The sequence below is a fragment of the Montipora foliosa genome, chromosome 3 (assembly GCF_036669935.1).
Source record: "Montipora foliosa isolate CH-2021 chromosome 3, ASM3666993v2, whole genome shotgun sequence".
NCBI classification, from domain to species: Eukaryota; Metazoa; Cnidaria; class Anthozoa; order Scleractinia; family Acroporidae; genus Montipora; species Montipora foliosa.
This window is the reverse complement of record NC_090871.1, coordinates 429,435-444,434: the sequence shown is the minus strand read 5'-3', so window position 1 is coordinate 444,434 and position 15,000 is coordinate 429,435. Positions and strand designations below refer to the sequence as shown.

Sequence of the window (15,000 nt, the reverse complement as noted above, 5' to 3'; positions counted from 1 at the left end):
TAAATTTAGTTCAAAACAACGCCAAACTATATTCATTTCCCTTTTTCACAGTTTTCCGGGATGAAGTTCGCCCTCAGGTTTCTTTTTTTATACATCTATGTTGCTTGGCTTTATTGGCTCCCGGAGGGCAAGCGGGAAAACAAAGTCGCTCTAAATCAACATGGAGCAGCAGCTGAAGTCATCTGGTGCGAAGAGGGGAGCTATGTGCTGAACAGATGCGAGGAGCGTTGTGAATGTCAAAACGGAAAACCAATCAAATGTTTCCGCGTGCGCAAGGAGTTCACAAAAATGGATATCAAGGAGAAGAAACGGTATATCTACGCTTACAAAACTGCATCGGTGAATCCTTATTTCAAGCTGGATTACGAAAGGCTCGTCGCCCTGCATATCAATGCTCCAGACCAGCTGCTTCACCATACACCATTCATCTTCCTGCCGTGGCATCGATGGTTTTTGGTTGAGTTTGAGAACCTTCTGCGCAGGATCGACTGTCGCGTGACCGTGCCTTATTGGAACTGGAGCCGGGTTGCTAACTACTGGTGGAGAAGTGCTGGGTATACAGACATCTGGAATTCGGGAGAGCATGGACTCGGGGGAGACGGAAATCATTACGATCACTGTGTTGAAGATGGGCCGTTCAGCAAAGACAAATGGCATCTCCTAGACGTTTCAGGAGGGGGATGTCTGCAAAGAAATTTTTCGCGCATTTCCTTTACTGGAAACGCTCAGCACGTGAAAAGAACTTTAGCGCTGCCGCTAAACGATTTTCTGCTATTCGAGAATATAGTTCGCGCAAATTACCACAGGGATGTTCACGACTTCATCGGAGGTACAATGTGGAGTTCATCTACTTCCTCTAACGCACCAGAAATCGTGTTTCATCACTCATTCCTGGACAAAATTTGGTTGGAATGGCAGAAAAAGGGAGAAGATTACAAGAATGTATTTTATCGAAAATTGCCAAACTACACGATGCCCGGATCAAACTATTTTGCCTGGCAATGGACGGATTCAAGTAATTTACCAGGCCAGGTTCAGGTTCTGTACGAAGAGTAATTGCAGAGGGTGAAATTCCTAATCTAACTCTAACACTACACAATATTAAAAATTAACAGTATCAGTATAAACGAACTATCACTAAGCTTAGATTAAGGGGTGAACTATCATCGACTTAACGTATGAAATTAAGATGGCTCAAACCGGTTTCAACAATTTGCGGGGTAAGGTCTTAGTTGGAGGATTAATTTTACAACAAGGTTTCACATTGAGGTAAGGTAATATGGTACCAAATGAAATACCAATCATTTACTTAACAAGATGCACTCATTAATGTGACTTAATAGGTTTCCATGGCAACAAAAGAGCCATCTGAAAATGCCCCATATTTTGGGTGAGCGTTATTTGGGATAGACGAAAAGGACCATCATTTCCTTTTTCATTTCGGTTACATGAAGATAACTCTATACTTAAAAGCTTTCTTGTCAATTAATTTGAAAAAGCACGCTATTAAGTTCCACGATTTTTAAGGGACATGAAGGTCGATAAGGATGAACATGGACCACAAGCGACCTTTGCATCATTGATAACTACTAGACCATCGAAACAAGCCGCTGAGCAATCGCCAGCTTTCATAATATTTAAATAGATACTCATCACCAAAATTGAAAGCTAACCGGTTTAAAATGGGTGTTTGACTTAAATACTTGTAGTTCAGCGCTGTTCGGAATGGGTTCTTTGAATTAAACACTGTTGATCATCGCTATATACGAATACTTGAATACGGTGCATGGAAATATTACGTTGGTGACCTTCTAATCTACGTACATCGTGTAATTGTCACGAGATTTCCAATGCCGTCTATCCCTGAAAGCATCAACCTATAAGATAAAACTCTCTGTAAAAGTTAGAACAAAATTCTCTCTAGCAGATTCATAGCCACCTTCAAAATTTTTCATGATTTTTATCTTAGCCTGCTAATCACTTTTCAGCAATAAAAAATGGGGTCACAGAGTTCGTTTCTGAGATGTAAGCATTTAAAGAGAATTTATAGGGAGTTTTTAGTTGGGTTTTTGTTGCCATGGTAACCTCAAACATCACATCAATGAGTGCATCTTGTTAAGGGTGACTTCAATCCTTTCAAATAGTGCATTCGGTTAAAAGTGTTAAAACTGGTTTGAGCCTCCTTAAGTCAATAGCGACCTTTAGATTGGAGTATGAGGACGACTACCAGTACGAGTTCTCAGTTCTGAGCACGGGCATTTCGAAAATTTTGGTTCTTTAACCCTAATGCACGTGCTCAGTACAGAAAACTAGTACTTGCACTCCAATCTGAAGTTGGCTAATTTTACGTTGCATACATACGTGTACTTTCATGGCGCATAGAAGACAAAATACCAAAAATTCAGGAAGTTTCCAATCTATGCGTCTTTGATGAGGCCACATTTTTGTCCCTCTGACCGACCTGTTTTTGAGCTTTCAAAAGAAACGACATAAGAAAGGAAATGACTTCGTAAAACATTTTTCAACTTTTAATCTGAAATATAAACAATGGTTTTGCCCGTAAAGATTTTTTGTTTCAACTTCTACCCAGAACAGGAGCGAATGACTAAGAACGTATAAGTACATTGTCTTTGTGGACCAAGTTATTTTTACATTGATTTTCCCACAAAACTACACCTTTCCAGCTAATCACAAGTCTAGCACGAAAAATTAGTACCCATGGGATTAAGAATGGTCACTCGCGCAAGCCAGATCGTATTTTAAAAATTCGCCTAAAAAGCGCTTGATCTTTGCAAACGCTCTAACGTAGGCCTGATGCACACGATACCGGACGAATTTTATACCTGTTGAAAAGTTTGACCGGCCATTTTGTTCGCTCAGAACCGTGCCATATTTTCGCTCTCTTCACACAGAACTGACCAACCGGATTAAACTTTAACCTTTGTCAGTGGTTTTACCATCTCTTCGTGAGCAGAGATATACTTTACGAAATCCAAAATGGCGTCAAGAAAGAGAAACTAACGATAGTAGCTGAGTTACCACGCAGCCATGTAACCACGCCTTTGTCGTGCAAAAATTTAGACGGCCAAGGTGTTCACAGCGTGCCGGTTAGATTTTCGACCGTACCGGCTAAAAATTCGTCCCTGATTTATGCCTTGAAATTTTTGAACGGCCAGGTGTCTAAATTTTCGTACATTTAGCGTGGTTCCGTGTGAACGGAATCCCTAAATGCACGAATTTTCAACTGGTAGAAAATTCGTCCGGTACCGTGTGAATCGGGCCGCAGACCTAGTATTGGAGCCACAGCAGAGGCTTTCTGTCCGCATGGGAGGAAAATAGGGAGTTTAAGAAACCACGAGGGCTACGGCGACGAAAACGTCACTTCAAAATACAAGTCATTGAGCGAGCTATTCTAAGTATTTCATGATTATTCCATCTTGTTTACATTACTCAAGACAATATGGGCGAAGTGCCCTAAAACTGGATTGGTACGGACCGATTTTAAGAAAAGAGTGAGACTGAGACATTCGCTGTAGTTTGTCCACGTTGTCGTCAAAACCGTAGTTTTGACGAGTACGGGAGAGAAATGTTTAAAAATGCGTGCCGCACGATCATTTTGGTTTATTCAACCAATAATATTCTTGCTTTTTGTTGTTGTCGTTGCCATAGCCGTAGCCGTGGCCGTCATCGTTTCTTAAACTCCCTATTAGGGACTTTAAGATCTACGACGCGACGGCAACGAAAACGTCACATATTTTGCATATTTAAAGACGGTGCCTACTATTGTTATTGCGCATATGTTCTGCGCATCTCGAGATACTCGGATTTCCTATCGGTGATGCTTCCTAATAGAGGGATTTTTTTGCGCGGTTTAAAATTATGCAGAGAAAGTGGATCTTAGTATTATAGGTATCCAAAAAGAAAATTGGGGGTAACAATGCATTTTTCAGAGATAATTAAGGTTCAATTTGAGAAAGAAGGCCATACATAGCTTTGCATTTTAAAGCTTTTTACAAATATTGTTCATGAATTATCTTTGAAAAATGCGTGGTTTCCTCCTATTTTCTTTTTCGATTTCAATAACACTTGTTAAGATCTGCATTTTCAGCATAATCATAAACCGGGGCAAAAATACCTTTGAATTAGCAGACACCATCCTTAATGAGCAAAAACAATAGCTATGCACACTCTGCACGTGCAGTTTTCATTTTTGTACATTCCTTTCACGCTTTCGGCAAATCTGCGACGTGAAATGACCAATTCTCAAGTTTTACGGAGAACGTGAACACAAGGCAGCGAATTTGAATTTTCTGTCGTAGCTTCAACACCGCACCTCCTAATTCAGTTCCTGGAAAGTTGCGCTAGTTTTTAGAAGTTTGACAAACCGACATACTGACAAAAAAGATTAATAAGCCTGAAATTGCAATTCTAAATGACGTTTTCGTTACTGTCGCGTCGTAGATCTTAAACTAAAGTACAAAAAAGATATTAGCTAATCTATGTGCATTGGAGTATAGACCCTGCCACACGGATTTATGGCATTTTGAAATGCAATTATTATCGACGTGAACTCAACTTATGAAATTAAGGGTGCGTTCGATTGACCGTATTCTGGAATAGGAATACATAGAATATAAGTTAGAAATCCTTCGTTTTTACGGAGATTCATATTAAAATTGTTCAAATATCTGCTAAAATTTTGTTATCCTTGCTGCTTCAAAACGCGCCAAACATACCGTTTTAATCATCACTCCACGTATTGTTATTCCGGAATAGGGGCAATGAATCGAACGCGCCCTAAGGGTGTGCTCGATTGACTCTATTCCGCAATAAGAATACGTGCAAGGATGATTTAAAACGGTATTTCTGGCGTTTTGAAGCGACAAGGATAATAAAGATATGTTTAAAACAGCATTTTAGCAGGTGTTTGATAATTTTGATGTGAATCTCCGTAAAAACGAAAGATTTCTAACTTCTATTCCATGTATTCCTATTCCGGAATACGGTCAATCGAACGCACCCTAAGTCTACTTGACTTAGCATAACTGTATGTACATCCATAGCGCATGGATCACGAAATACCAGTTTGATAAAGTTTCCAAAGTGAATAAAGGTACATGTATTTGAAAGTTCATGTGCACTGAAGTACCGAGCCGAGCCAGTTGATCTCGATTGTAAAAACGCGCGAAAATAAAATACGTGTAACAAATGGGTTTGGGCTCGACTGTGATTGGCCGGTTAAGAAAATGACGTTGACCAATCACCGAGCGAAACAAGAAAAAATAAACACCAACGGAATCTTTAAGTCCCTGTCCACACTAATGCGTTTTTGAAAACCTCCGTTTATATATAACCGTCCACGAGGAGGTCCACGAAAACGAAGATTTTCGAAAACGCAAAACGTGGAGACTTTTGAAAACGGAGGTCTCTCGTTCTAGTGTGGACGGCGAAAACGGAGGTTTTCGAATACGCGTGACGCCATAATCTTATGCATGGCTCACAGTTTCTCGCACGCCAAGACGTCGACAAAGCCTGGTAACAAAAACGCATCTCTACATCTCCGTTTTCAGTCTCAAGTGTGGACACGGCCGAATACAATGTGAAAACGCTAGTGTGGCCGCAGATCTTTTTATCCGTTTTCAGGGAACCGGAGGTTTTTGAAAACGGATCCGGTTCCCGAAACGGAAGTTATTGTGATTTCTGTTATTGCTGTTTTCGATGGTGCTTAAATAAAGCTACCAGTACTCGTCATCTGACTCATCATATTCACTGCTTTCGTCCAACATAAACTCTTCCACATCCCACTCGTCCCAGTCAGTTTCTCTCAATGCATTCAGGACTTTATGCCTCAACCAAACAATCTGGAAATCGACGATAAGCTCAGTTGGAAGGTCATAAGCTTTCAGTAAATGCATAACCTCCCTTAAAGATGACTGTCCGAACGTATTCCCTGCAAACTTACTGTCTATAAACGCTCTTGAAGCAAGTTGTGTCAATTTACAAGTGGTTTGACCAAACATCATCAAAACTAAGTCAGTTCCAAAGTGGTTCAGGTTCAGTAGGGGCACTTTATCCCCCGCATTGCCCCAAGATGCATATTCCAGAAGCTCTGCTAAAATTTCCTTTGTGGAAAAATAGCCTTTATCTACTAGCAGTGCCACTTCTTGACAAATCCCAACCACACTGTTTCGACCAATGGAAGACCAAGGAATAAATGCCGCCAGCAAGGGTGATACATATCTGTAAGTATTTCAAAAATAAAATACAGTGTATCATACTCACGAAAAACATAAATCCACTTAGTTAAACTACCACTGAACAACTAATTGAAGGCTACAAATAGCCTCTTGTCGTCTTTATTCCCAGTTCACCCAGAAAATAAATTCTTCACGCTTACAACTTGTCCCTGTTTTGTATTGTGTGATAAGGAAAGAACGAAAAAAGATTCACTCTCTTGCTACTGATAATGAATTATTTTGCTTTTACAAGTGGTGATTACAACAAGTGGCTGTTAATGAAAAAAACAATGATAATAAGGATGATTGCTTGTTTGCATGATCTTTCTACTGTACTGTGTTTGCCTTCCAAAAACACCATTTTTTGCATTGTGCCAACCACCATAAGCTACTGTAACAGTTCAGGGTAAATTGAGGAACTGTGGATGGTTAGTGGTTTATGTAGGAGATGGAGAAGCTTTGCCACTGTTGAATACCATTGTGGCATGAATAAAACAAAAAAAAAAAATGAACTGAAAGCTTTCATTGGTTCCGTGGGGATTGCCTAGCTGACAAATAATATTTTGTTTGACCATGCACCCACTGATACAGCACCACAGTTCCTTTAAAAACCCTTCATTCATCAAATCTTAATAATTATGCCTAGAAGGAAGTCAATACAAAAACTTACTGAGGATGAAGATGCACAAGATTGTTAATTTTCCTTTATCAAATGGTTTGATAAAATCAAATTATTATGATTACTGTTGTGATCACAGTGCACAGTTTATTGCTTGGAATGTTGCCATGATTTGACAAAATAATCAAAATAAAAAAAACAGTCCCTTGAGATGGCAGTCCCTGACATTTACCTTCCATCAGGACCTAAACCACGTAAACTGGGATCAGCTCCACGATCAAGAAGAATCTTTGCGACTTTTAAGTTTGCTGACTGCATAGCATAGAACAGTGCAGTTCTGCTGTGTATGCCACAATGGTCAATCTTGGATGAAAACAAAATAAAAGTTTAATTCAGTAAGAGGTACGGTCTTTCTCTTTCAGGTTAAAGGAAGATGAACCATTGGCCTATTTGCCACGTCTCAAACAACACTTCCTGTGGGATTTCAAAGAATCCACACACTGTTAAATGAGAATCATAGGGACCCATCGTGGCGGTATCTCTTATTTCATTCCCTAAGCACCGGAAGTCCTGCTCGCTCATTCAAAATTATCCATGCAATGAAACATTTTTCAAACTCAATGAGACAATCCCAAACTCGACTTGATTTGCTTTGCTAATGACCATGCAGGTACTGTAAAAAATTTAATAACAACAAACTACATTTGAAGAACTACCTTAACATTTTCAAAAGACAGCAAGAAATGCACAGCCTCGCTGATGTCATAGAAAAGACAAGGTCCTTGTTCAATGCCATCCCGCCAAGGCAGTGGACAGCAAACAGACATCAATGGCGTATTGCCTTGACAGTCACTGGCCATGAGATCAGCACCATTATCACATAAGGTCTGTGCCATACGCAAATCCTTTGACCTCAACAAGGTTGTGTGCAGTGGTGTCTTCATTTCTATGTCTCGAACATTCACCTGGGCACCATGTCCCAACAACAACCAAACTACATTTATTAATTCTTCAGTCAAATCTCCAATGTATTTTATGGTCTTTCCATTAAGTGACAGCACTTTATGAGACTCCACTGCCTTTCCTGATATAGCACTGTCCTTGTTTGTCACAAGGTCGTAAAGGTTAACCACACATTGAAGGGGTGAAGTTCCTGGTCCAACATACTCTGCTCCACATGTCTGAAACAGCACAAGAACACTTGTTTATGAGGAATATAATGGTAAAGAAGAAAAAAAGAAAATCTCACAGCACAAAGGGTCGAAGAAGGTTTTGTTTGTTACAGTTGTTTTTTGGGAGTGACGTCAAAATTCTTTCTTTCTTTTTTATTCACCCCTTTCTGCAGCAAGCATTCAACTGTCTACTTCACAACTTACAACCCATCTATTGCACAACAATTGGATGAGATTTAGGAAAAGGACAAAGTTTGTCTAAAAAATCAACTTAACACTGTCACCCATTTTGTTGAAGGATGATGATAAATCAATACAGACCTCAGGCATTCTCATATTTGGATCTGCACCTTCAAATAGAAAATATATATTAATATTGTAAATTAGTTGCTACAGAAATACTTAATTACACTGAACAATGTTGGGCCATTTATTGGGGCCCATAGTGCCAATTGTGTTATGCTGAGTACCTTCGAGAGCTCCTTTGAAGAAGGCAAAATACAGTAGAGGTTATGGTAATACAAATTAGTGGCAGGGTATTTACACGTAGCAATTTGGCAAGCAGAATTGATGTGCAAAAAAAAAAATTCTGGAGTGGATTTATAGCCACTGTCACAATTTTGGAAAAAAATAAGTTTTAACTGTATAAGGGTTTAAAGACTAACCCTAGGAAAAGAAATGCATCAAAATGATCACGAGTAATTTGCAGCAGTGGAAATTGGGCAACATGATGTCAACACAAGCAATAATGTAATAATATATTGTAGTTGTAAATTCCTTTTTTTACGTACCTTTTTATTTTTCACAACCGTTAACATGCATGGACCAAAACACTACACTGTGGTAATCTATGTTAATTATTAAGGTAGTTCAAACCAGTTTCAACAATTTCCAGGGAATGTCCTATGACAAGGATTGACTCTGCAACATTGTTTTACATAACGGCAACACTATTTGCAGCTTAACGAGATGCACTGATGATTATGATTTAAGTGGGCACCATAGCAACGGGAAAGCTGTCTAACAACTCCCTCAATTTTGGTATTCACCGATTGAAATTTAAAACGGTTTTGGAAAAAAAAATCTCCTACCCAATATCTCTTGAGGTACTTTCGTCTTAACTTTCGCAACCGTCGTTGGTAAAAGAGGAGAAGAAAACGCTTGTCTTCAGAGGCTACCATTTCTTTAGTGGGCGTCAAATTAAACAGTTACTACCTGCGATTTCCTTAAGCTTGCCTTTTGGCGCCAAATTCAGGATGGCAGGTATTTACGTACGTTCAACGTTTTAACGCGACAGAGGAAGTTTCCAACGCGCGGTTTTTTGAAGCACATTTCACGTACGAAATTACAATTTTTAAAATAAGCTTACGGGACACTGGAAACCACCACTTTTAGCTGGGAAATGCAGATAAATGTGACGTAAACCTAAATTATCCAATCTCCCCTTATAATTCAATGACTTATCTCGAGGAAAGTCGCATAAAAGAAACAAATAAGTCAATAAAATTTTTACCTCTTTCGATCAACCGCCGCGCGATCTTCAAATGGATCGGAATGGCCTCCCCATCTACCAGAGAAGTCTCTCCAGAGAGAACGATATAGAGGGGAATCCTTTGATAAAATCCTTCGTCTAAGCACATTCCATAATGACTGTTTATATAATCTAATGCCTCATCGAAGCGCCTTGTCTCTAACGCGTGAGTTAGAGGAGTCTCGTTGATTCCAAATACCACGTTAAAGTGTACGGGAGCAGCCGCCATCTTTGTTGTCACTTGACCCATACTGCTTTGCACAATTAGAACGAACAAAAGCTGACTTTCCATACGAAAAACGAACGAATTTGGTAGATGATCGACATGTATTTGATCAAGGATTTCAGGTTTCATTGTGTGGTGAAGTATTTCCTATTTGCTACAAATACCTTCTTGTGGGTAAGCGACTTTCAAACATGCATAAAATGCAGGGAGAATTGTGAAAACTGGGCTAAAAGTTTACTAACTTAGCATTCCTTTTGTCAGAACTGGCCGGCCAATCCAATTAGTTTGCAAAGAAAATGCAACAATTTGAAGGAACACTTGTGTGATAATCCCTCGCATTCTTCTGGAGGAGTATATACCTTCCTCGAAGTGTGTTAATTTGAATGCGTTGTGGAGTTAGTCCTTCCAAATGCCCCGTGTCACGGCGTTTTGTGTTCCCCCGTTTTATAATTATATGTTCCCCCGTGTTAAATGTTCCCCCGAACACTGAGCACTAGTTAGTGCTGTGTGTTCCCCCTTCCTTCCCCATAGAACATTTGAGTGCTAAGTGTTCCCTTCAAAGTGGCCTACTTTAGAACATGGATTACTATCCATGTTTAGAATACATCAAAACAAAAAGAAATATGAAAATAAAGGAAAGTAATCACGCCATAACGATAAATATGATAGCAGAATATGAATTCATAAAGTATCCTAAATATTCGTAAAAGCTAATCTTAGGCCTCTAAACTTTTGTTTAGGCCTAATGAGGCCTACAGTAAGTTAGCTTTTTATGCATGTTTTGGATACTTTTTGTATTAATAAAACGATGAACTGTGACCTGTAAAAAACACTAATACTGAAATGTTCTATGGGTAGGGAAGGATGAACACACAGCACTAGTGCTCAGTGTTCGGGGAAACAGATAACACGAGGGAACACAAAACGCTGTGACACCTGTCTGGCCGGTCAGTTCTGTCAAATGGAAAGCGCCCTTAGTTTATAATAACACAGAGTTGAAATGGCCTGGCATGCATGCATGCATGCATAAAATGAGTCATCCTTCTGCTTTCAATACTCACGATCCTCATACTGAGTGAGGGTCATGATCATCTATTACTCAACAGAATTAATTATATTGGTTGGTTGAAAATTTTACATCAAGGATGCGGTTGCAAAATGTGTGGTTCCAGAAAATATCCATACCCCCACCATGGAAGATCATTGGAAATTCCGACGGAGAGGGGGGGTTAAAGGGCAGTAATTTCCAAGAGGTAGGGGGGTTTGTGGGAAACTACTTTTCCAAAGGGTCACGAACCACATACAAAACATTGAAAGCAACAGACGATCGATCGGAAGCACCAAAACATACTTACGTACGTTGTTTTGAAACAAAAGTCAATTTTGAGGTAAAGTTAACATTATTAGCTTCAACGTTTCTGTTTTTATTTGAATTAGCTAGCGCTACAATCTTCTGAAACTAAGAACAATGTGTCTTTCATTTGGAATGGATTCAAACCATTTAAAATGGCGGTCTCAACTGGAGTCTCGTTCCCAGACTTCCAGCTTGTATCATTTACGTCCAACCAACATTTCCTTTCAGTGAGTATCGCTTTTCGTTACCTTCACATGCAGTAAACACATTTTTGATAGGATTCATGTTTTACTGGGGGTAGTAACTCATTGAAAATGCGATAAGACGCAAGTTCCCACCATCTCAATGCTTGCGTGCAACAACATTTTCTTTTTTGTGGGTGGCATTTAGACCGCGGACAGGAGCCGGGAGTCTAGTTTTCTCTTCTTTGAGGAAACGTGATTGCGTCCTCGGGAAACGCTTGTTGAGGCTTAGTTGGTTATGTCAAACTGGAAATTCTAAAACAGGAGTTTCACTACTCGTTGGAAGAAGTAAATCGCACCAAAAGCAATAACAGTCGCCCTCTGGATTCCATCAGTGGCTCAAAGGCAAGCAACAGCTGGTGAGGCTGGGTTTCATTTACCGGCGAGAATGACTGCTGGAGAGTCAGTAAATTTTAAGACTGCACTTAAATCGCCATATCTAAGTTTACAAATATGATGGATTATTTTGGCATCAATAATATTCTTCGTAAAACAATCGCCTTTGTGACGACGTTCACTAAACCTACCGCGTCAACATGTGTGGTCGCTAAATAAGAATCAACCTGAAGAAACTGACAAAATGTGTAGACAAAGGAACCTTGTAAGTTTCTGTTTTATTTACTATCATTTGCGAAGTTGTTTAAGCGAGTGAAATGTTCAGATAGAAGTTTGCACAAAAACATGAAACAGTCGACGTGCAACCCAAATGTTTAAGCTTTGCAAAGTTGATGGCCAAGAAGCTAAAAGTTTAGCTGGATAATGAGCTTAACAAAGCGTTACATTTTTCTAAAAGTTAACCTTAACATTTACACTGTTGAAATAAAATTCTACTGCAATTACGTAACTAATTCACTTTCTTTTTTATAAGTACAAAAATTCTGGAAATTCCTGAGGGGAGGGGGGTCATCAAAGACCCCCCTGGAACGGAAAATCCTGGGTGGAGGGGGGGTGCAAATCAAAAAGTCTTCCGTGGTGGGGGTATGGATATTTTCTGGAACCACACAATGAGAAAAAGAGCTGTGAGTTTGCATTGAGCCAGTTATTTTGTAGGCGAAAGTCGTTGGACATTCAGTACTTACATTGTTAATTCAACTGCTGTTACATCACACATTTATGTAACATTGCTAATTTGAACTTTTGTCCAGATTATAAGTATAATTTTCATTGGCGTTGGATCTTGGGCTCATGACGAGAAGCAGGAGTACAGTGACCTCGACAGCCTGGCCTTTGACCCCTCTGTTCTCCTTATTATTTTGGGCTGTTTGGTGTTTGTGATTACATTTTGTGGGTGTGTTGGAGCTTTGAGGGAGAACAAGCTTTTGCTAAAAGTTGTAAGTATGTCCAATATTCACAACATGTTAATGAACGATAATGCAGTGGAACTCTCTTAATACAGACACCAATGGGACATGCCATAGTGTCTGTATTATCCGGGTGTCTGTATTAAGCAGGCTCTCAGAAACAAATGCGACTGACACTCGTTTTATCATGAAGACTAAAGCAGACGTTTTTATCGGAAAATGTTGTTTAATTTCTTCTCTGAACGTAACTGTATCAAGTTCATCTTAAAGAAAACTCTTGATCATTAAGTCTCAGACTAAAATTACTTTTAAGTGTAGTGTTCTTAAAACACGACAATGAAATCATTTGAAAGAGTTTGTGACTTTACTTTGTACTGACACCTTTAGTTTTTGACTAACCCAGGTGGACTGAATAATTAGGTATTAGAAAGAGCCTCTGAAAGGTCATTTGTGCTTTCTGTTAAGTTTTCACTGGTAACATATTTAGTCATGTTCTCCAGCATTGTCTTAGCCTTCTTTCAGTGATTTGACTTTCGGCTCCTTTGACACGGCATTAACCTCAGTCAATAATATCCACATCACTGTTGTCGTCTTGTGAATTATGGGAGGTGGATGCACCAGTTCACTATCTACATGTACGAGTTCCTGGAATGGATCCGGATTAAAGATTTGTCTTCTGAAAGAAAACTAGCATTTATAAAGCATCTCTTGATAGTCGATTCTGACACGTTATCAGCAACCCAGCGATACGAGCGGCAAGCAAACTATGTCAAAGAGGAAGAAGGCGAGGAGAAATGAATGCAGCAAAAGCCAAGAAAGAGAAACTTGTGCAATAAGGAAGGAGTCACAAGTGACAGAGGTCAAGATGGACTGAAATGAAACTTGTCACACTTTTTTGCTACTGTTTTTAGTAATAAAATTGCAGTGGAAATCTGTCATTATTTAAACAGGGTACAATTAGCACATAATTATGACACAGTGTGCAGATTACCAGTGTTCGTAAAGTGGGCTTGATGATATAAGAGACTTTGTGACTCAGGATATGGAAAATTGGCCGTTGTCCATTTTAACCGGTGTCTGTATTAAGCAGGCTAATTTTAGCGAAATTATATGAGTTTTTCATCGGGACAAACGAAACTGTCTTTTATAAACAGGTGTCCGTAGGGTGGGGTACCCAGCAGTGAGACTTAGATTTGACTCTGTCTCATGCCAGACGCTTTTACTTGTCAATGGGAGATGGTTCGGGAGTTGCTGGGTTAAAATGCTCTACATCCTGTTGCAAGTAGGATAGTGGACTGATGCAAACAAAGGTTGAGAATCTTAACACAAATGGGAAGAAGACTGGGCTGAGGATTAACTTATAATAGGTAAAACAGTGACCAGTAATGAAATGGAACATTGATCCTGGAATAAAGATCCAACTAAGGAGGGAGAGATATGGAAGAGATAGAGAAGTTCGTATATCTTGGTGCTACAGTCACAACAACCGGTGGTGCAGGTGAGGATATAAGTACCAGGCTGGGAGAAGCACAAGCAGTCTTCTGCAACTTAAAGAACATCTGGAGGAACACTCAACTCAGCATAATCACCAAGTTGAGGATTTTTAGATCTAGTGTACTGGCTGTCCTCCTCTATTGTTGCGAAACTTGGCGAATGATTAAAAGCGACGAGACCAAGCTTAATGTTTTCCTCCACAAGTGCCTACGACGAATTCTGAAGATTTACTGGCCTATGAAAGTGACAAATGAAGAGATAAGATTTAAGACGAATATGGAAGAGATCACTCAGCAGGTAAAACGTAGACGCTGGAAACTGATTGGGCATGTGCTGAAGAAAAGTGTAAATGAGAACACGAGAATAGCCTTAACATGGACCCCAGAAGGAAGACGTAGGAGAGGTAGGCCGAAGGAGACATGGCGAAGAATGGTAGAGAGAGAACGAGGTGAACTTGGGTTCAAAGGTTGGGCAGAAGCCAGTAGTTGTGCAAAAGACCGAGAAGCTTGGAGAGAGAGAACACAAAGCCCCATCTCCCTCAGAGGGAAAAGGACAAGATGATGATGATGATGACATCAAGCAAAACTACTTGTACATGTAACCCATTTAAGGACGGTGCCTACTAATTAAAGATATTTTTGCCCCAGTGTGTGATTATGCAGGAAATGTAGATCTTAACAAGTGTTATTGAAATCCAAAAAGAAAATTGGGGGTAACCACGCATTTTTCAAAGATAATTCATGAATTATTATTATTGTATTAATAATATTTTGACGAGTACTGGTCTAATTGGAAGGATTTGTTTCTCTTAGCCGTAAAAGATCA

At 39.6% G+C, this 15,000-nt stretch overlaps 3 protein-coding genes across 3 annotated transcripts in view; 2 read left to right on the top strand and 1 right to left on the bottom strand.

Annotated features, from left to right (window-relative positions):
• Window positions 1-60: 60 nt before the first annotated feature.
• LOC137995096 (tyrosinase-like) lies at window positions 61-1,056 on the top strand. Its single transcript, XM_068840680.1, has one exon. It carries the CDS (start codon window positions 61-63, stop codon window positions 1,054-1,056), a length of 996 nt encoding a protein of 331 aa, XP_068696781.1.
• Window positions 1,057-5,589: 4,533 nt separating this feature from the next.
• LOC137996397 (uncharacterized) lies at window positions 5,590-9,913 on the bottom strand. Its single transcript, XM_068841773.1, has 5 exons — window positions 9,541-9,913; window positions 8,349-8,377; window positions 7,572-8,036; window positions 7,088-7,218; window positions 5,590-6,240 (listed from the first exon to the last, which is right to left on the bottom strand). Exons 1-5 carry the CDS (start codon window positions 9,911-9,913, stop codon window positions 5,736-5,738), a joined length of 1,503 nt encoding a protein of 500 aa, XP_068697874.1. The 3' UTR covers window positions 5,590-5,735.
• The window catches only part of LOC137996399 (tetraspanin-33-like), a 16,276-nt gene continuing 11,108 nt past the window's right edge, over window positions 9,833-15,000 (top strand). Inside the window, exons 1-2 of the mRNA XM_068841775.1 lie at window positions 9,833-9,958; window positions 12,526-12,711. Coding sequence (XP_068697876.1) covers window positions 9,875-9,958; window positions 12,526-12,711 — 270 coding nt within the window. The 5' untranslated portion in view covers window positions 9,833-9,874. The remainder of the gene's footprint in view (window positions 9,959-12,525; window positions 12,712-15,000) is intronic.

Coding starts and splice junctions, on each gene's coding strand:
- LOC137996397 (XM_068841773.1), bottom strand. CDS start 9,913: ATGAAACCTGAAATCCTTGATCAAATACATGTCGATCATCTACCAAAT. Junction 8,037..8,348: donor CAAATATGAGAATGCCTGAG/GTCTGTATTGAT, acceptor GTGCTGTTTCAG/ACATGTGGAGCAGAGTATGT. Junction 7,219..7,571: donor TGTCTTTTGAAAATGTTAAG/GTAGTTCTTCAA, acceptor TTTTCATCCAAG/ATTGACCATTGTGGCATACA.
- LOC137995096 (XM_068840680.1), top strand. CDS start 61: ATGAAGTTCGCCCTCAGGTTTCTTTTTTTATACATCTATGTTGCTTGG.